This window comes from Nomascus leucogenys, chromosome 25 (genome assembly GCF_006542625.1).
Source record: "Nomascus leucogenys isolate Asia chromosome 25, Asia_NLE_v1, whole genome shotgun sequence".
Classification (NCBI taxonomy): Eukaryota; Metazoa; Chordata; class Mammalia; order Primates; family Hylobatidae; genus Nomascus; species Nomascus leucogenys.
Genome location: NC_044405.1, coordinates 22,334,378 through 22,349,678, shown reverse-complemented (window position 1 = coordinate 22,349,678; position 15,301 = coordinate 22,334,378). Strand labels below are relative to the sequence as shown.

The window sequence follows — 15,301 nt, the reverse complement described above, 5'->3', positions numbered from 1 at the left end:
CATATCCTTGCTATCAAAAGTGTCTGACCCACAGTATATGTGATTCCATTGCTAGCCATAGCTAACGTGCCTTGTTTTGTATTTGCACTAAGCTGGCCAGATTCTAAGTAATTTAGAATTAATGTAATGTAAAACTATCATACAGCATATATTAACTTTTTTGAGCAGGGTCTCTTTCTGTCTCCCAAGCTGGAGTGCAGTGGTGTGATTTTGGCTCACTGCAGCCTCAACCTCCCCAAGCTCAGGTGATCCTCCCACCTCAGCCTCCCAAGTGGCTGAGACTACAGGCACGTGTCACCACGCCTGGCAAATTTTTTGTATATTTAGTAGAGAAGGGGTTTCACCATGTCCAGGCAGGTCTCGACCTCCTGGACTCAAGTGATCCACCTGCCTCGGCTTCCCACTTCCTGGGATTACAGGGGTGAACCCTCTCACCTGGCACACACAGAGTATTTTAAACTGTGGAGGTTGATGCCATCAGAATTTGGACTATGTTTGGTTTATTTAGGATAAACTCATTATTGGACCAGGCTTTGTCAATAGAACTGATTTTTCAAGAAAACTCGACAAAGCCAGATGTGATTATTTAGTTTTTATCTCAAGCATCACATGAAGGAGTGAGGATAAGACTTCTAGTATTTTTCTGCGAAAAGCCAGCAAAACTCGGGGTCATCTTAAATCCTTTCTGAAATTCACCCAGGTTTAATTCACCCAGGTTTAATTGTTTTTAAGTCTGAAAAGATGTACTTTAAACAAGTAAAAGAAACAATAAAATACAATTTTTAAATTTTAAACGAAAAAGTAGCCAAATTTGTTCAAAATACAAAAAAGTAAACATTTTAAAAGAAAAAAAGGCCCAGAAAAGAAAAACACACAAAAAAGGAATTTTTCAAAAGACTGAAGCAATAAAACACAATTGATGTTTGTTACCTTTAGACAAAGGAAAGGGGGAACAGCAGAATGTGATTTTACTTTGCAATGCGCACTTTCTATAGTGTTTGGATTGCTGAAAGTATTTCCATTCATTACTCTTACTTTTTAATATATTGGGCCTAGTATGGTGGCTCATTCCTGTAGTTCCAGTGCTTTAAGAGGCCAGGAGTTCAAGAGCAGCCTTGGCAACATATTGAGAACCTGTATCTACAAAAAAAAAATATTTTTAATTAACTGGGTGGCTGGGCACGGTGGTTCATGCCTATAATCCCAGCACTTTGGGAGGCCCAGGTGGGTGGATCACCTGAGGTCAGGAGTTTGAGACCAGCCTGGCCAACATGGTAAAACCCCATCTCTACTAAAAATACAAAATTAGCCAGGCTTAGTGGCACCTGCCGGTAATCCCAGCTACTCAGGAGGCCAAGGTAGGAGAATTGATTGAACCTGCGAGGCAGAGGGTGCAGTGAGCCGAGATTGTGCCATTGCATTCCAGCCTGGGTGACAAGAGCGAAACTCCGTCTCAAAAAACATTGCTGGGCATGGTGGCTCACTCACGCCTGTCGTCCTACCTACTGCGAAGGCTGAGGTGGGAGGATTCCTTGAGCCCAGGAGTTCAAGGCTGCAGTGAGCTATTATTGAGCCACTGCACTCCAGCCAGGGACCGAGCAAGACCCTGTGTCTAAAATTTTAAAAAATAAAACATAATACAAAAATAAAATAATAGGTTGTAATTTTAAAAGAATTATTTTTAAAAACCATGAAAAACGAAAAAACCTTAAAGCAGGAACTATTTAATTATAAAAATATCTTAAGAAAAATAGGTGATTACCAAACATTCTTTCAAAATATTTATTTCAAGTAGAAATTGATATAAGGTACTATATACAGGAAGACACCACATGTAAGATAAGTAAGTCAAAAAGTTTCAGGAATACACATTTATCACCAAAATATGAAAAACTCAAAATAATTTTACATCAGATACTTTAATTAAAAATAGTGTTCATGGGTTAAGGGTAGGGTTAAAAAAATAAAAAATTTAAAAAATAGTGTTCATTTATTAAAATACCAAGCCCCAGTCACCAACTAAGAAGAGAGAAGGTTCTACTCCCTAGAAATTCATACACACAGCCCTTATACAGTCATCACATACATTTTTATCTAATTGTCTCCTAAAAATCCCTATCTTTTTGTTACTCCTTTTTTTTTTTTTTTTTTTTTTTTTTTTTTGAGACGGAGTTTCGCTCTTGTTGCCCAGGCTGGAATGCAATGGCGCGATCTCGACTCACGGGAACCTCCGCCTCCCGGGTTCTAGCCATTCTCCTGCCTCAGCCTCCTGAGTAGCTGGGATTACAGGCATGTGCCACCACGCCCGGCTAATTTTGTATTTTTAGTAGAGACAGAGTTTCTCCATGTTGGTCAGGCTGGTCCTTTTTGTTACTCTTATGGGAATTAATCGGTGGGTTAAAAAAAATTTTTTTTAATAAATACATTTTTTTTTGGCTGGGCTCAGTGGCTCACGCCTGTAATCCCAGCACTTTGGGAGGCTGAGGCGGGTGGATCACCTGAGGTCAGTGGATCACCTGAGGTCAGGAGTTCAAAGCCAGCCTGACCAACATGGTGAAACCGAGTCTCTACTAAAAATACAAAAAATTAGCCAGGCGTGGTAGCTCATGCCTGTAATCCCAGCTACTTGGAAGGTTGAGACAGGAGAATCACTTGAATCCAAGAGGTGGAGGTTGCAGTGAGCCGAGATTGTGCCACTGTACTCCAGCCTGGGAGGCAAGAGCAAAACTCCATCACAAAACCAAACCAAACCTATTTTTTTTTTCCAAAATGCTACTAAGCAACTACATCTGCCCTTGGATGATAGATTAAAATTGGGGTTTAATATCTAAATTATTTCTACAAAAGCAGAAATAGCTAAATAATGAGTCTCAGGTTAAGTAGGAGGTGGAGTGGGCGACTATCTAGGAAGAATTCATCACCTGATCAGCGAGTGACAATGCCGAAGGAGCTTTGAAAACTGGCTCTACCGGATAACACCTCTGTTGACACAGACCTTCTCTTTGTCCTAGAATCCTTTCTCAAAGGCATGCATGAGTGCACCAAAAACGAATCGCCAGGGGAAAGAAAAGTAAAAGCTGACTTTCTGCCAGGAGTAGTGTGCGGGCCAGGGGCTGCCCCGGGAAGCCTCCAGCCTCTGTACACTCAGCAGGGATGCGCGGTGTCCTGGCTTGGGTGTCCCCAAGAGAACGTGGGGGGCAGGTCCCGGGGCAGGGCCCAAAAGACAGAGACAGATTCATTTGGATGAGGAGCCCTCGCCGCCCCTTGAGGAGACACTGCGAGGGAGCAGACCCTCCCCCCAGGGGTCACCCCCTCCTAAGGATTGCTGCCCTCAGTTGATACCCTGGTCTCTGCCCTTTCCCCTGGGCCGTTTTCCTGCAGACCTCCCACCTCCTGGAGCGGAAGATGGAGGGGCGGGGGTCCTTCCTCTGGCTCTTCAGCTTCCGAAGCAGACTCAGTAGACTCGTCGTCGTAGAAGTCAATCGTGGCTTGCACTGGGAAACTGGCCAGTACCTGCTCCCCGGAACTCTGCAGGTATTCTTGACGCTTTGACATGGGTAAATAGACTCTAATATTTAAGAAACAAATACACCATTAATCAACCTGAACCTCGTCCTAAATCCCTTCTAGAGGGTGATTTTTCCCAGAAGCAGAGAACTCCCTGGTCTTCCTTTCTGGGCTTTGCCTTCACAACACACAGAATTTAACTCATCAGAACAGAGAACTCTAGGCACCTATTGGAGGCACCTGGTGATAAACCTACTCCGGTTCAGAAGTGCGTTATAAATCTGACCGAGCCAGTCAATTTAGGCAGTCGCAAGGAAAAAGATGTGCTTCAAGGAAGGTAAAAGCAACTGAAAGTATTGAGTTCCAAGATTAGGAGGCTCACTTATCAAATAGGGGACTTGACTCTTCTTGGATAATTGATGTCCCATTTCGGTGAAGCCCCACTCTCCCACCCACCCTCTGTCCCCTGCAGCATGGGAAATGCTGTAACCCCGTGGGTTATGGAGGAAATTGACTCTGACATCTCTGAAACCCTGGTCTAGAGAAGCAGCTAATTTTTCCAGATGTTGCCATAAAGAAATTGGAGGCACAAGTCCCTTGCTCTGCCAGAATAAAAAAGATGTGCTTAGGAAAAGAGGGGTTTTATAGGATTTTGGATTTGCTCATACATGGCAAGTATTAAGATACCTCCTCCCCATAATCTTTTTTTTTTTTTTTTTGAGAGGGAGTCTCACCTCTCACCCAGGCTGGAGTGCAGTGGCGCGATCTCGGCTCACTGCAACTTCTGCTTCCTGAGTTCAGTGATTCTCCTGTCTCAGCCTCCCAAATAGCTGAGATTACAGGCACCCACCACCATGCCTGGCTAGTTTTTGTATTTAGTAGAGACGGAGTTTCACCATGTTGGTCAGGCTGGTCTCGAACTCCTGACCTCAAATGATTCGCCCAACTCAGCCTCCAACAGTGCTGCGATTATAGGCGTGAGCCACCACTCCCGGCCATAATCTCTTTTTTTTTTTTTTTTTTTTTGAGACGGAGTCTCGCTCTGTCACCCAGGCTGGAGTGCAGTGGCGCAATCTTGGCTCACTGCAAGCTCCGCCTCCCGGGTTCACACCATTCTCCTGCCTCAGCCTCGCCGAGTAGCTGGGACTACAGGCGCCCGCCACCACTCTGGCTAATTTTTTTGTATTTTTAGTAGAGACGAGGTTTCACCGTGGTCTCGATCTCCTGACCTCGTGATCCGCCCACCTCGGCCTCCCAAAGTGCTGGGATTCCACCGTGAGCCACTGCGCCCGGACAGCCGGCCATAATCTCTTATCCTTCACTTTCTTTCTTTTTTGTTTTTGAGAAAGGGTCTCACTCTGCCACCCAGGCTGGAGTGCAGTGGGGCAATCATAGCTCACTGCAGCCTTGAACCATCTCCCACCTGAGCCTCCTGAGTAGCTGAGACTACCGGTGCATGCCACCACGTCCAGCTAATTTTTATATTTTTCGTAGAGACAGCGTTTTGCCATATTGCCCAGGCTGGTCTGCAACTCCTGGGCTCAAGTGATCCTCCTGCCTCGGCCTCCCAAAGTGTGAGATTACAGGTGTGAGCCACCATGCCTCGACCTGCTTTTCATTCATTAATTTATTTGCATTTTTCTCTGTGGTCTTCTGAGGAAGTGAGTTTGTCAATTGATCACTGCTTATTTGCAAAGCTGATTTCAATATCCTTTTTTTTTCAGATAGGAAAGAAAAGGGAGAGAGAAAACACCCTTCTATAAAGAATGGATGATAGTTTTTTACTTCATAAGACATCCAATAGGCCAGTGGTTCTCAACCTCCAGGGGACATTTGGCAATGTCTGGAGACATTTTTGGTTGTCACAACCGAGGGGAAGCTACTGACATTTAGTGAGTAGAGGCCAGGAATACTGGTAAACACCCTACGAGGCCCAGGATAGCTCCCACCGTGAAGAATTATCCAGCCCAAAGTGCCAATAGTGCTGAGGTTGAGAAATTCTGCAACAGACAGAATGTATATGCTCATCTAAGACAGAAATATGAGCATAGTTCCATTTCTAGCCATGTTTACAATTAGGTATTTATACTGAAGTATTCACAGGTGAATTCCTAGCATGTCTGAGATTTGCTTTAAAATATGCTGGGGTGGGACACAGTGGCTCATGTCTGTAATCTCAGCACTTTGGGAGGCCAAAGCAAGAGGATCACTTGAGCCCAGGAGTTTGAGACCAGCCTAAGCAACATGGCAAAACCCCATGTCTGAAAAATAAAAAAATAAAAAAATAAAAAATTAGCTGGGTGTGGTGGTGTGTACCTGTAGTCCCAGCTACTCCAGAGGCCGAGATGGGAGCCTGGAGAGGTGGAGGCTGCAGTGAGCTGGGATGGCACCACTGCACTCCAGCCCGGGCAACCGAGCAAGACCTTATCTCAAAATAAAATAAATAAATAAAATAAAATATGCTAACAGCAACAACATAGTTGCGGGTGATAAGTACGATGAGCTCAGAACGTTGATAACTATTGAGGCCGGTGATGGGTACATGAGGTTCACTGTACTATTCACTCAACTTTTGTGTATGTCTGAAATTTTCTGTAATAAAAATATAAAGTGAAATTGTATATCCAGTGTACAATGCATGGCTGCAGCTGATGCTTTGTCAGTCACAGCATTTTCAACTAATCAAAGAGTGGCTGGGCGCGGTGGCTCACGCCTGTGATCACAGCACTTTGGAAGGCCAAGGCGGGTGGATTACCTGACATCAGGAGTTCAAGACCAGCCTGGCCAACGTGGTGAAACCCCACCTCTATTAAACATACAAAAATTATCCAGGCATGGTGGCACGCACCTGTAATTCTAGCTACTTGGGAGGCTGAGGCAGGAGAATCGCTTGAATCTGGGAGGTGGAGTTGCAGTTGAGCCAAGATCGTGCCACTGCACTCCAGCCTGGGCGACAGAGCAAGACTCCATCTCAAAAAAACAAATCAAAACAAAACAAAAAAAATAGATGCATGGGTCTTTCCCTAGAGCAAGCGAATCAGAGTGCCTGGGAGAATCACCCAGGCATCTGTATTTTTAAAAACTCCACTAGTAATTCTCTGAGGATTGAAACCCATTAGTGTGGCCAGTAGCAGTGGCTCATGCCTGTAATCCCAACACTTTGGGAGGCCAAGGGAAGAGGATAGCTTAAGCCCAGGAGTTCAAGACCAGTCTGGGCAATATAGTGAGACCTTGTCTCTACAAAAAAATTACAAAATTAGCAGAGCATGGTGGCACATACCTGTGGTCCCAGCCACTTAGGAGGGTGAAGTAGGAGATCATTTAAGCCCAGGAGGCAGGGGTTGCAGTGAGCTGAGATTGTGCCACTGCACTCCAACCTGGGTGACAGAGTGAGACGTTAGAAGAGAAAAGAAAACTATTGGTGTAAGGCATACAAGGGAAGCTTCCTTCTGACCAGTCTGAGGAGCCTCAGCTTCATGCCTACACGTGAGTGTCTTTGGGTTGTATTAAGCTTTCCGGTCTTCTTGGGTAACCAGGGCAAAGGCACCTGGTGGAGGCGGCCCAGGCAAGGTTAATTTTGGTAAAGAAGATCGAGAGAGACAGACAGAGAATAAGAGAGAGACAGAGACAGAGAGACAGGCAGAAATCCTGAACATGAGCCACTTGTCTAAAACGGACAGAGCGTAGATGGATACAGCAGTGAGAATCCTGGTCACCACCAGGACCATGACACACACTTGAGAGGCAGGAGGAAAAGGCTCTCTCAAAGGTGCTCGGCACCCACTGTGCTGGAGACAACCATTTACTCAACACATAGGTTTTTTTTTTTTTTTGGAGACAAGAGTTTCGCTCTTGTCACCCAGGCTAGAGTACAATGGCATGATCTCGGCTCACTGCAACCTCCACCTCCTAGGTTCAAGCAATTCTCCTGCCTCAGCCTCCCAAGTAGCTTTGATTACAGGTGCCCCCCACCATGCCCAGCTAATTTTTTTGTGTTTTTAGTAGAGACGGGGTTTCACCATGTTGGTCAGGCTGGTCTCGAACTCCTGACCTCAGGTGATCCACCCGCCTCAGCCTCCCAAAGTGCTAGGATTACAGGCATAAGCCACCATGTCCACCCTCAACACATAAGATTTTGAAGGTCGACTTTGCACTAGACAATATACTAGCTTATATCCTGGTAGAACAATAGAAATATACCTCAATATCTAAGTTTTTATATATGCATATACAATTCATATGCAATTATATAAATATAATACAAGGCATAATTTGTAATGAGAAGTAGAAATAACAGGGTATAAAGAAAAGAGAGAGGCCAATTGCACTTTGCAGAAAACACTGAATGAATGAATGAATACATGAATGGATTCCAGAAATCCAACAAAATCTCCTTGGTATAAGGAAACTAAACAATACCAAGGAATACATTGAATTATTTTCCACTTTGTTGAAAATCTATGTGGTTGAAGACACTAAAGCATATTAATGCCTATATCAAAAGGAAATTACAGATTACTGATTGTGAAGTCATATATTACCTTACAGGATGCCGAAAACCAAAGGCTCCCTTTGATCCAAAACTGTGTTGGTCAGCCCTAGGTTCAAGCTGTAACGACAGACACATACAAACACAGAGACAGTGCAGGAGTGTCAGAAGGTGACATCCTGAGGTTTTAGATCACAGAACGTTAAGTTGTCTGCAATCGTTCATATCAATACCAATTTTAGAGTTTAGACACCTTATCAGTATTTGATAAGCCCGTGTTCCTGTCACTGCGGCCCAAAATGTCCCAGGCACTGTGAAGAATTCAGATGGAAGGAGTTGGACGCAGTGCCTCAGTCCAGCATTTTACAATCTAATGGGCAGAGATGCACATGTATGCTAATAACCAGCTACAAAGCATCACACGGTGAGATACCCATGATTCTAAGCATGAAGGAAGGTCAGGAACAGGTTCATGGAGGGCCTCGCAGAGACATCTGTGGCACGTGGGTTTGCAATTCTAAGACTATTTTGGCAGAGGAGAGCATCAAATTCAGAGAGGCAGTACCAGGTGTGGTAGCTCATGCCTGTAATACCAGCACTTTGGGAGGCTGAGGCGGGTGGAATCTGAAAATTTAGCTAGGCATGGGCGTGGTGGCGCATGCCTGTAATCCCAGCTACTTGGGAGGCTGAGGCACAAGAATCACTTGAACCTGGGAGGTGGAGGTTACAGTGAGCCAAGATCCTGTCACTGCACTCCAGCCTGGACGACAAAGCGACACTCCGTCCAAAAAAAAAAAAAAAATCAGAGTGGCAGGAAAACAGAGGGCACAGGTGGGGAGCCATGGGGAGTCTGGTGTGGAACACGTGAGACACTGATTGAGCAAAAGGCTAAAACGGTGACATTTGCCTTGAATACCCATTGTTGAGTTTAGGTTTGACTCTGGATACAGGAACTGGAGATGGATGTTTGAGTCAGGGAGTCCAACTATCAGATCTGTATTTCAAGGAGAGCAGTGGCCGCAGGGAGCTGTGCACAGATGAGGCTGGTGTAGAAAGGGCTTGGAGGAACCAGTCGTGGCAATTGATGGTAAAGAGCTTCTGGATGAGGGCAGGATGTGAACTCAGGCTGGGCACGGTGGCTCACTCCTGTAATGGCAGCACTTTGGGAGGTCCAGGTGGGCAGATCACTTGAGGTCAGGAGTTCAAGACCAGCCTGGCCAACACAGTGAAACCCAGTCTCTACTAATAATACCAAAAAAATTATCTGGGCATGGTGGCGCGTGCCTGTAGTCCCAGCTACTCGGGAGGCTGAGGCAGGAGAATCGCTTGAACCCGGGAAGCGGAGGTTGCAGTGAGCTGAGATCACACCACAGCACTCCAGCCTGGCGACAGAGTGAGACTCTGTCTCAAAAATAATAATAATAATAATAATAATAATAATAATAATAACAAATAAAGAGCTGAAATGGTCTGGGGCAGTGCATCAGAAGCCTCAAATCTTGATTCCAAAGTTCAATTGGAACCAGATGAGAAACAGGACAAAACTTACTATGGCCTAACAAGGAAGGACTTTGACACCGTGAATCTCCACGCCATTCCATCCTGCAGGGACGCTGGGGTGGGTGGTGGGGGCAATGTGCACATGACATATATGAGCAAATTAGCCTGTAACGAGCCTCTGCAGACATTACATTTGACCTGCCATTTTTTTTTTTTTTTTTGAGACGGAGTCTTACTCTGCTCACCTAGGCTGGAGTGCAGTGGTGCGATCTTGGCTCACTGAGATTCTCCTGCCTCAGCCTCCCGAGTAGCTGGGACTACAGGCGCATGCTGCCACGCCCGGCTAATTTTTTGTATTTTTAGTAGATATGGGGTTTCACCATGTTTCGATCTCCTGACCTCGTGATCCGCCCGCCTCAGCCTCCCAAAGTGCTGGGATTACAGGCGTGAGCCACCGCACCTGGCCCCAGCCGTATTTTCATAATTCACTGTGATGAGCTAAGAAAGTGATGAGGCTCTTTGGAACAAAATATTTTCCATAAAGTTGTTCACTGTTTCGGGGATACAGGAAGCTACTTCTTTGTTAAGCTCTGTTCGTAATTATAAAACACTCCTAATTCCTCAGGCCCTACTTTATGGCCACAAGCAATCTTGCCCTGCTAACGGCTATTTGGCGCCCTGCAATCAGACAGGGCCTAACTCGGCAGTGGCAGGTGTCAGAGAAAGAATAACTTCTGTAAATGGTCCATCTAACTGGACCCTGTTAAAACATTCAGCACACCTTTATCCACTTTAAAAACTTTACCCCACAAACATATGCAGCTTTAAAAGTTTTATGCCAGGCAGGGCGCAGTGGCTCATGCCTGTAATTACCAGCACTGTGGGAGGCGGAGGCAGGAGGATCACGATCTGAGGTCAGGAGTTCGAGACCAGCCTGGCCGACATAGTGAAACCCTGTCCCTATTAAAAATACAAAAATTAGCCAGGCATGGTGGCGCACGCTTGTAATCCCAGTTACTTGGAGGCTGAGGCAGGCGAATCGCTTGAACCCAGGAGGCAGAGGCTGCAGTAAGCTGAGATTGCAGTGAGCTGAGATTGCACCATTGCACTCCAGCCTGGGCGACAAGAGCGAAACTCCGCCTCAAAAAAAAAAAATTATGCCATAAATATCCTGATTGTTTTCCAAAAGGATCCTTTGTCTGCTGAGGGAAATGTCTAAATATTCACATTTTATAATGAAACACGAGAACAGAAACGTGCACAAGGCAAGCACTGTGTTTAAGGTATGTGCGAGTGTGTTTTCCTATGAGCCTCAGGACTGACAGGTGCAGAGAGGCTTTCAGTGGGGGTCAGCCTTCTCCTCCCCGTTCGAGTCTCTGACCGGGCTAGGGCTAAGGAGTGGGAGCCTGGCAGATAGGACAGGCCCAGAAGAACAAACAGTCCCTGATGTTTTCCAGGAAACTGCCTCCCTGGCAGTGCCCACAAGTGGCCAGGAGGGAAACGCAACAGAGATCAAGAAAGGTGCAGGTAGGGGAGGGAGATAGCTCCCTAGGGGCTGTAGGGGCATGAAGTGGGTGAGGGTGACCCTGCTGCTCAGAGCACAGGGCCTTGAGGCCTTCCCTCTGCTTGAGGGTTTTTTGGGTTCTGTTTTTGTTTTTGAGATAGGGTTTCATTCTGTCTCCCACGCTGGAATGCAGTGTCCAGATCTCAGCTCACTGCAACCTCTGCCTCCCAGGTTCAAGCGATCCTCCTGCCTCAGCATCCTGAGTAGTTGGGATTACAGGCGCACACCACCACCGCCCGGCTAACTTTTGTATTTTTAGTAGAGACAGGGTTTCACCATGTTCGTGAGGTCAGTCTCGAACTCCTGACCTCAGATGATCCGACCGCCTCGGCCTCCCAAAGTGCTGAGATTACAGGGTGAGCCACGCGCTCGGCCTACTTGAGGTTTTATTCTAGTTTTGCTTTGCTTGCCGGGAGCCCTGATACAGGTCACCAGGCGTTAGCCCTCCTCACCGCCACTCCAGCCAGTGGCATTTTTGAGAAATACAGAAGAGGGCTTGGGAGCTGGGGAATTATCCTGCTTTGTCGGGCGAGGGCGCTGTTGAGCAAGAAGCGTTCCTTCCCCGCGCTGGGCAGCTCTCGTCGGTGGGCTGCAGGGAACCGAGCGCGGTGCACAGTACCAGAGCACAGACTGGCGCTGGCCGCTCTGCGCAACCAGCTGGGCTCTGCAAAGAGCGGGCTCCGGGCTGGGGGCGAGGACTGGCGGGCTCTACAGCCCCCAGGGAACAACCACTCTTCCCACACGCACATCCGTGGACAGAACTACTTCAGCGTGACAGGCTACCTGCCGATCAGCGAGAAAGTTAACGTTTAACATTTCTCTGCAAGTAAATTTTTCTCACAAACGGCCTTATCATAACAGAAAACAAAACCCCAAACCGTCTGTCTTACTTAGGGAGCGTGCTATCGTATTTTTATTCCTGCAAGAAACTGATAGGCTCCACATCCATTTCATTTAAAAGAAAACTGGATAATTGTAAACATCTATATTCTCACACAAGCACCTTTAAATTTTATGTTTAAAAACTAAGTTTGAATGCAAAAGAAGGGATTATTTTACATTATTTAGATATAGGTATTAAAAATCGGGGAGTAAAAATCATCTCTTGTTAATTGATTTATCTTTTATCTGCTTCCTTCTTTGAAGTAAATTAAAATTCCCAATATTCAGATTAATAAAGTCACGTAAATATCAAAATACGGTGAAGGTCTGTTTTCCCACAATCAAGTTTTCTTACCATATTACAAATAACTGCACGTTAGGCCATATAACACGTGTTATGTAAATTCAATACATGGTCTTTCCCAGCCTAATTCTTCAGTGTTTTAAGAGTCATCAAAAAAATAAATTAAGTAAAAGTCATCAATTTATATTTTAAAATATAACAAAGGAAAGGTAAATTCTATGAAGGCAAGTCATTACATCAGTAAGTACAAAGCAATTGAGTTACCAATGCAGAGTAACAAAAGAATGGTGGAGGTCATTAATCTTGCCCACAAAGCCCTCTGCTTGAGTGTATTTGCTCAGACAACATGAGATACCCCAGGAGTGCTTGACGGGGCTGAAAGTGCTTCAGAAAGGGCCAGACGCGGGGTGGGGGCTTTTAACCGCAACTCTGGGCACCTCAGATGGGGCTCAGTCCTATTTGCTCTGTGGCACCGGCCCAACGCTAATGGTGCTCTCAGCTTTTCTCTAAGGCAAGCGGTAGTGGCAGCCTTCTCCCCTCCCCTCCTGACCTGTTGCTTTGCAGAAGAAACCCCAACAGGGAGGACATTCCTTATAATTCCTATGAAACGACTATGCTTTTTTTTTTTTTTTTTTTGAGACGAGTCTTGCTCTGTCGCCCACTGGAGTGCAGTGGCGTGATCTCGGCTCCCTGCAACCTCCGCCTCCCGGGTTCAAACAATTCTCCTGCCTCAGCTTCCTGGGATTACAGGTGTGCACCACCACGCCCAGCTAATTTTTGTATTTTTAGTAGAGACCGGGTTTCGCCATGTTGGCCAGGCTGGTCACGAACTCCTGACTTCAGGTGATCCACCCTCCTCGGCCTCCCAAACTGCTGAGATTACAGGCCCGAGCCACCGTGCCCGGCCTACGACTATGCTTTCATAGTGGGTTTGCTTTTTTAGGAAGGAGAAGCCACCAGGAGCCCAATCTATAATGTGACAAAGGTCTGATTAACACCTTACTCATTCAGGTTCCAACTCTCAGACCCCGAGGCGCTCCTGGGTTAGACGCCCAAGGGACGGCCCTGCGCAGGAGGTCCCTTTATTTTAAAAGGCGGTGCCACTTTCTGGCTGGACGGGTTACCTACAACGCCCGCACTGAACCTTACCGGGCTTCCCGTTCTGGTCAGCTCAGCATCTCCAGGTGTCTGGATCCAAGGTCGCCACGGCGCGGGGCTGGAACGGCAAGCGCCAGGAGAGAGTGAACCCTGGGCACTTCTGCTGCCTTCAAACTATGCCATGAGAGTTATTCTTAGTTCCAGTGCCTGCCTGAAAAAGAGGCACCGGACCCCCCAGGAACTTTCCCTGGAGTTCTCAGGGCTGTGGATAAATTACTGTCATTTATGTTTTTTCTCTCCTGCTACGTCCCCAGTTCTCTGCCTCCAGTTAAGCTTTGAGAAGGGAGGTCCCGAATCTCACACAATTATCCGAGAACCCATTAGTTGAGAGATTTCTCTCCCTGCAAATCCTGGCTGAATTATTCAATTCGGGGTTCCCTAACTATAGCTGTCTACTTTGTCCCCGGTTAATTTCAATCACGCCACCTTGGTCACTGAAAGAGCTTGATTCTACAGAGATGATTTTACAGAGTTGTAGGATGAAAAACAAACAAACAAAAAAAGAGGGCTGGACGCGGTGGCTCACGCCTGTAATCCCAGCACTTTGGGAGGCTGAGGTGGGTGGATCACTTGAGGTCAGGAGTTCGAGACCAGCCTGGCCAACATGGCGAAACCCCGTCTCTACTAAAAACACAAAATGTAGCCGGGCGTGGTGGCTGGTGCCTGTAATCCCAGCTACTCACGAGGCTGAGGCAGGAGAATCGCTTGAACCCGGGAGGCGGTGGTTCCCATGAGCCGAGATGACGCCATTGCACTCCAGCCTGGGCGACACAGTGAGGCCCTGTCTCAAAAAAAAAAAAAAAAGAGGGAATCTTTCTCCTGCCTGGCTACCTGGCCCATCCGGCCTACCCGGTCCCTTCCCTACCTCCCTGGCTAATTTGATTTCCTACAACGTTACTGTCTTTAAAAGGGCTGGTGCCCAGGGACAGCGAACGCCGAGCCCCCAATCCAGGGACAACAGAAACGGCTACCGAGAAAGTAGCAAAGTGAGAGATTGCCTTTGCAAGGCTGGCTTAGGAGCCCGAGACTTCAGTGTCCCCGGCTGGCGAATTGAGATCTCCTCTACACGGAAGCGTCGGCCCCTTTCCTGGCCAGCTACATCCTGGGCCTCCGCACTTCAGAGCTGTGCGTTGGAACCGGAGAACTGAGCGCCCCTCCCGGGAACCCGGCTGCCGGCTCAGGAGCTTGCTCGGCGTCGCCGTCGAGCTCTGGAGCTCCGCTGGGAATCGGGGGTTCAGTAGCGCCCCAGCCTCCCGCTCGCTGCGCTCCCCGCACCGCCACCGCGCACGCCTCTCTGCGCGTCCACCGGGGCGCGGGGCCACCCTCACCTCTCCGGCCCGCGCGGTGGCGGAGGCCTCCAGGGAGCGTCCCCGGGGCAGTGACAGCCGCGTCCCCGCGCCTTCCGGGCTCCGGCCGCCGCCTCGGGCTCCATGGTGCCGGCGGAGCCCGCGCCCCCTGCTGCGGCGCTGGCCTACGAGCGCGCCTAGATCCACTCGGGCTAACGCGCTCACCTACCCGCGCGCCAGGTTTAAAAACGGGGGCGGGGCGGCGCGGGCAACCGCGGGGAGGGGGCAGGACCCCAGGAGCTCCGTGAGGGGTGCGGAGGGGGCCGCAGGGTACGGAGGGAAAGCCCGGGGCGGATGAGCGGAGGGGACCAGAGAAGTTCCGGGAGGGGACCAGGGAGCCGGGGATGGGGAGGGGACGAGAAAAGCTCAAGGAGGTGGCGCCGCGTGTCAAGGAGGGGAGTCCGGCAGGCCCGGGCAAGGGTGGGGACGGGACAAAGAAAAGCCTGGGAGGGGGCACCAGGGAAGGGGTGACCAGAGGATGGAGGTACTGGGATTGGGGCCATGAGCTCGGGCTGGAGACAGCGGGAAGTGACCCAGGAACCCGGGAGAGG

At 48.0% G+C, this 15,301-nt stretch overlaps 1 protein-coding gene across 1 annotated transcript; it reads right to left on the bottom strand.

Annotated features, from left to right (window-relative positions):
• Window positions 1–2,819: 2,819 nt before the first annotated feature.
• RIPPLY3 (ripply transcriptional repressor 3) lies at window positions 2,820–14,836 on the bottom strand. Its single transcript, XM_030806358.1, is given in 5 exon segments — window positions 2,820–3,363; window positions 3,366–3,568; window positions 8,049–8,116; window positions 13,396–13,462; window positions 14,733–14,836. Coding segments are annotated over 5 exon segments (570 nt in total). The 3' UTR covers window positions 2,820–3,235.
• Window positions 14,837–15,301: the final 465 nt, after the last annotated feature.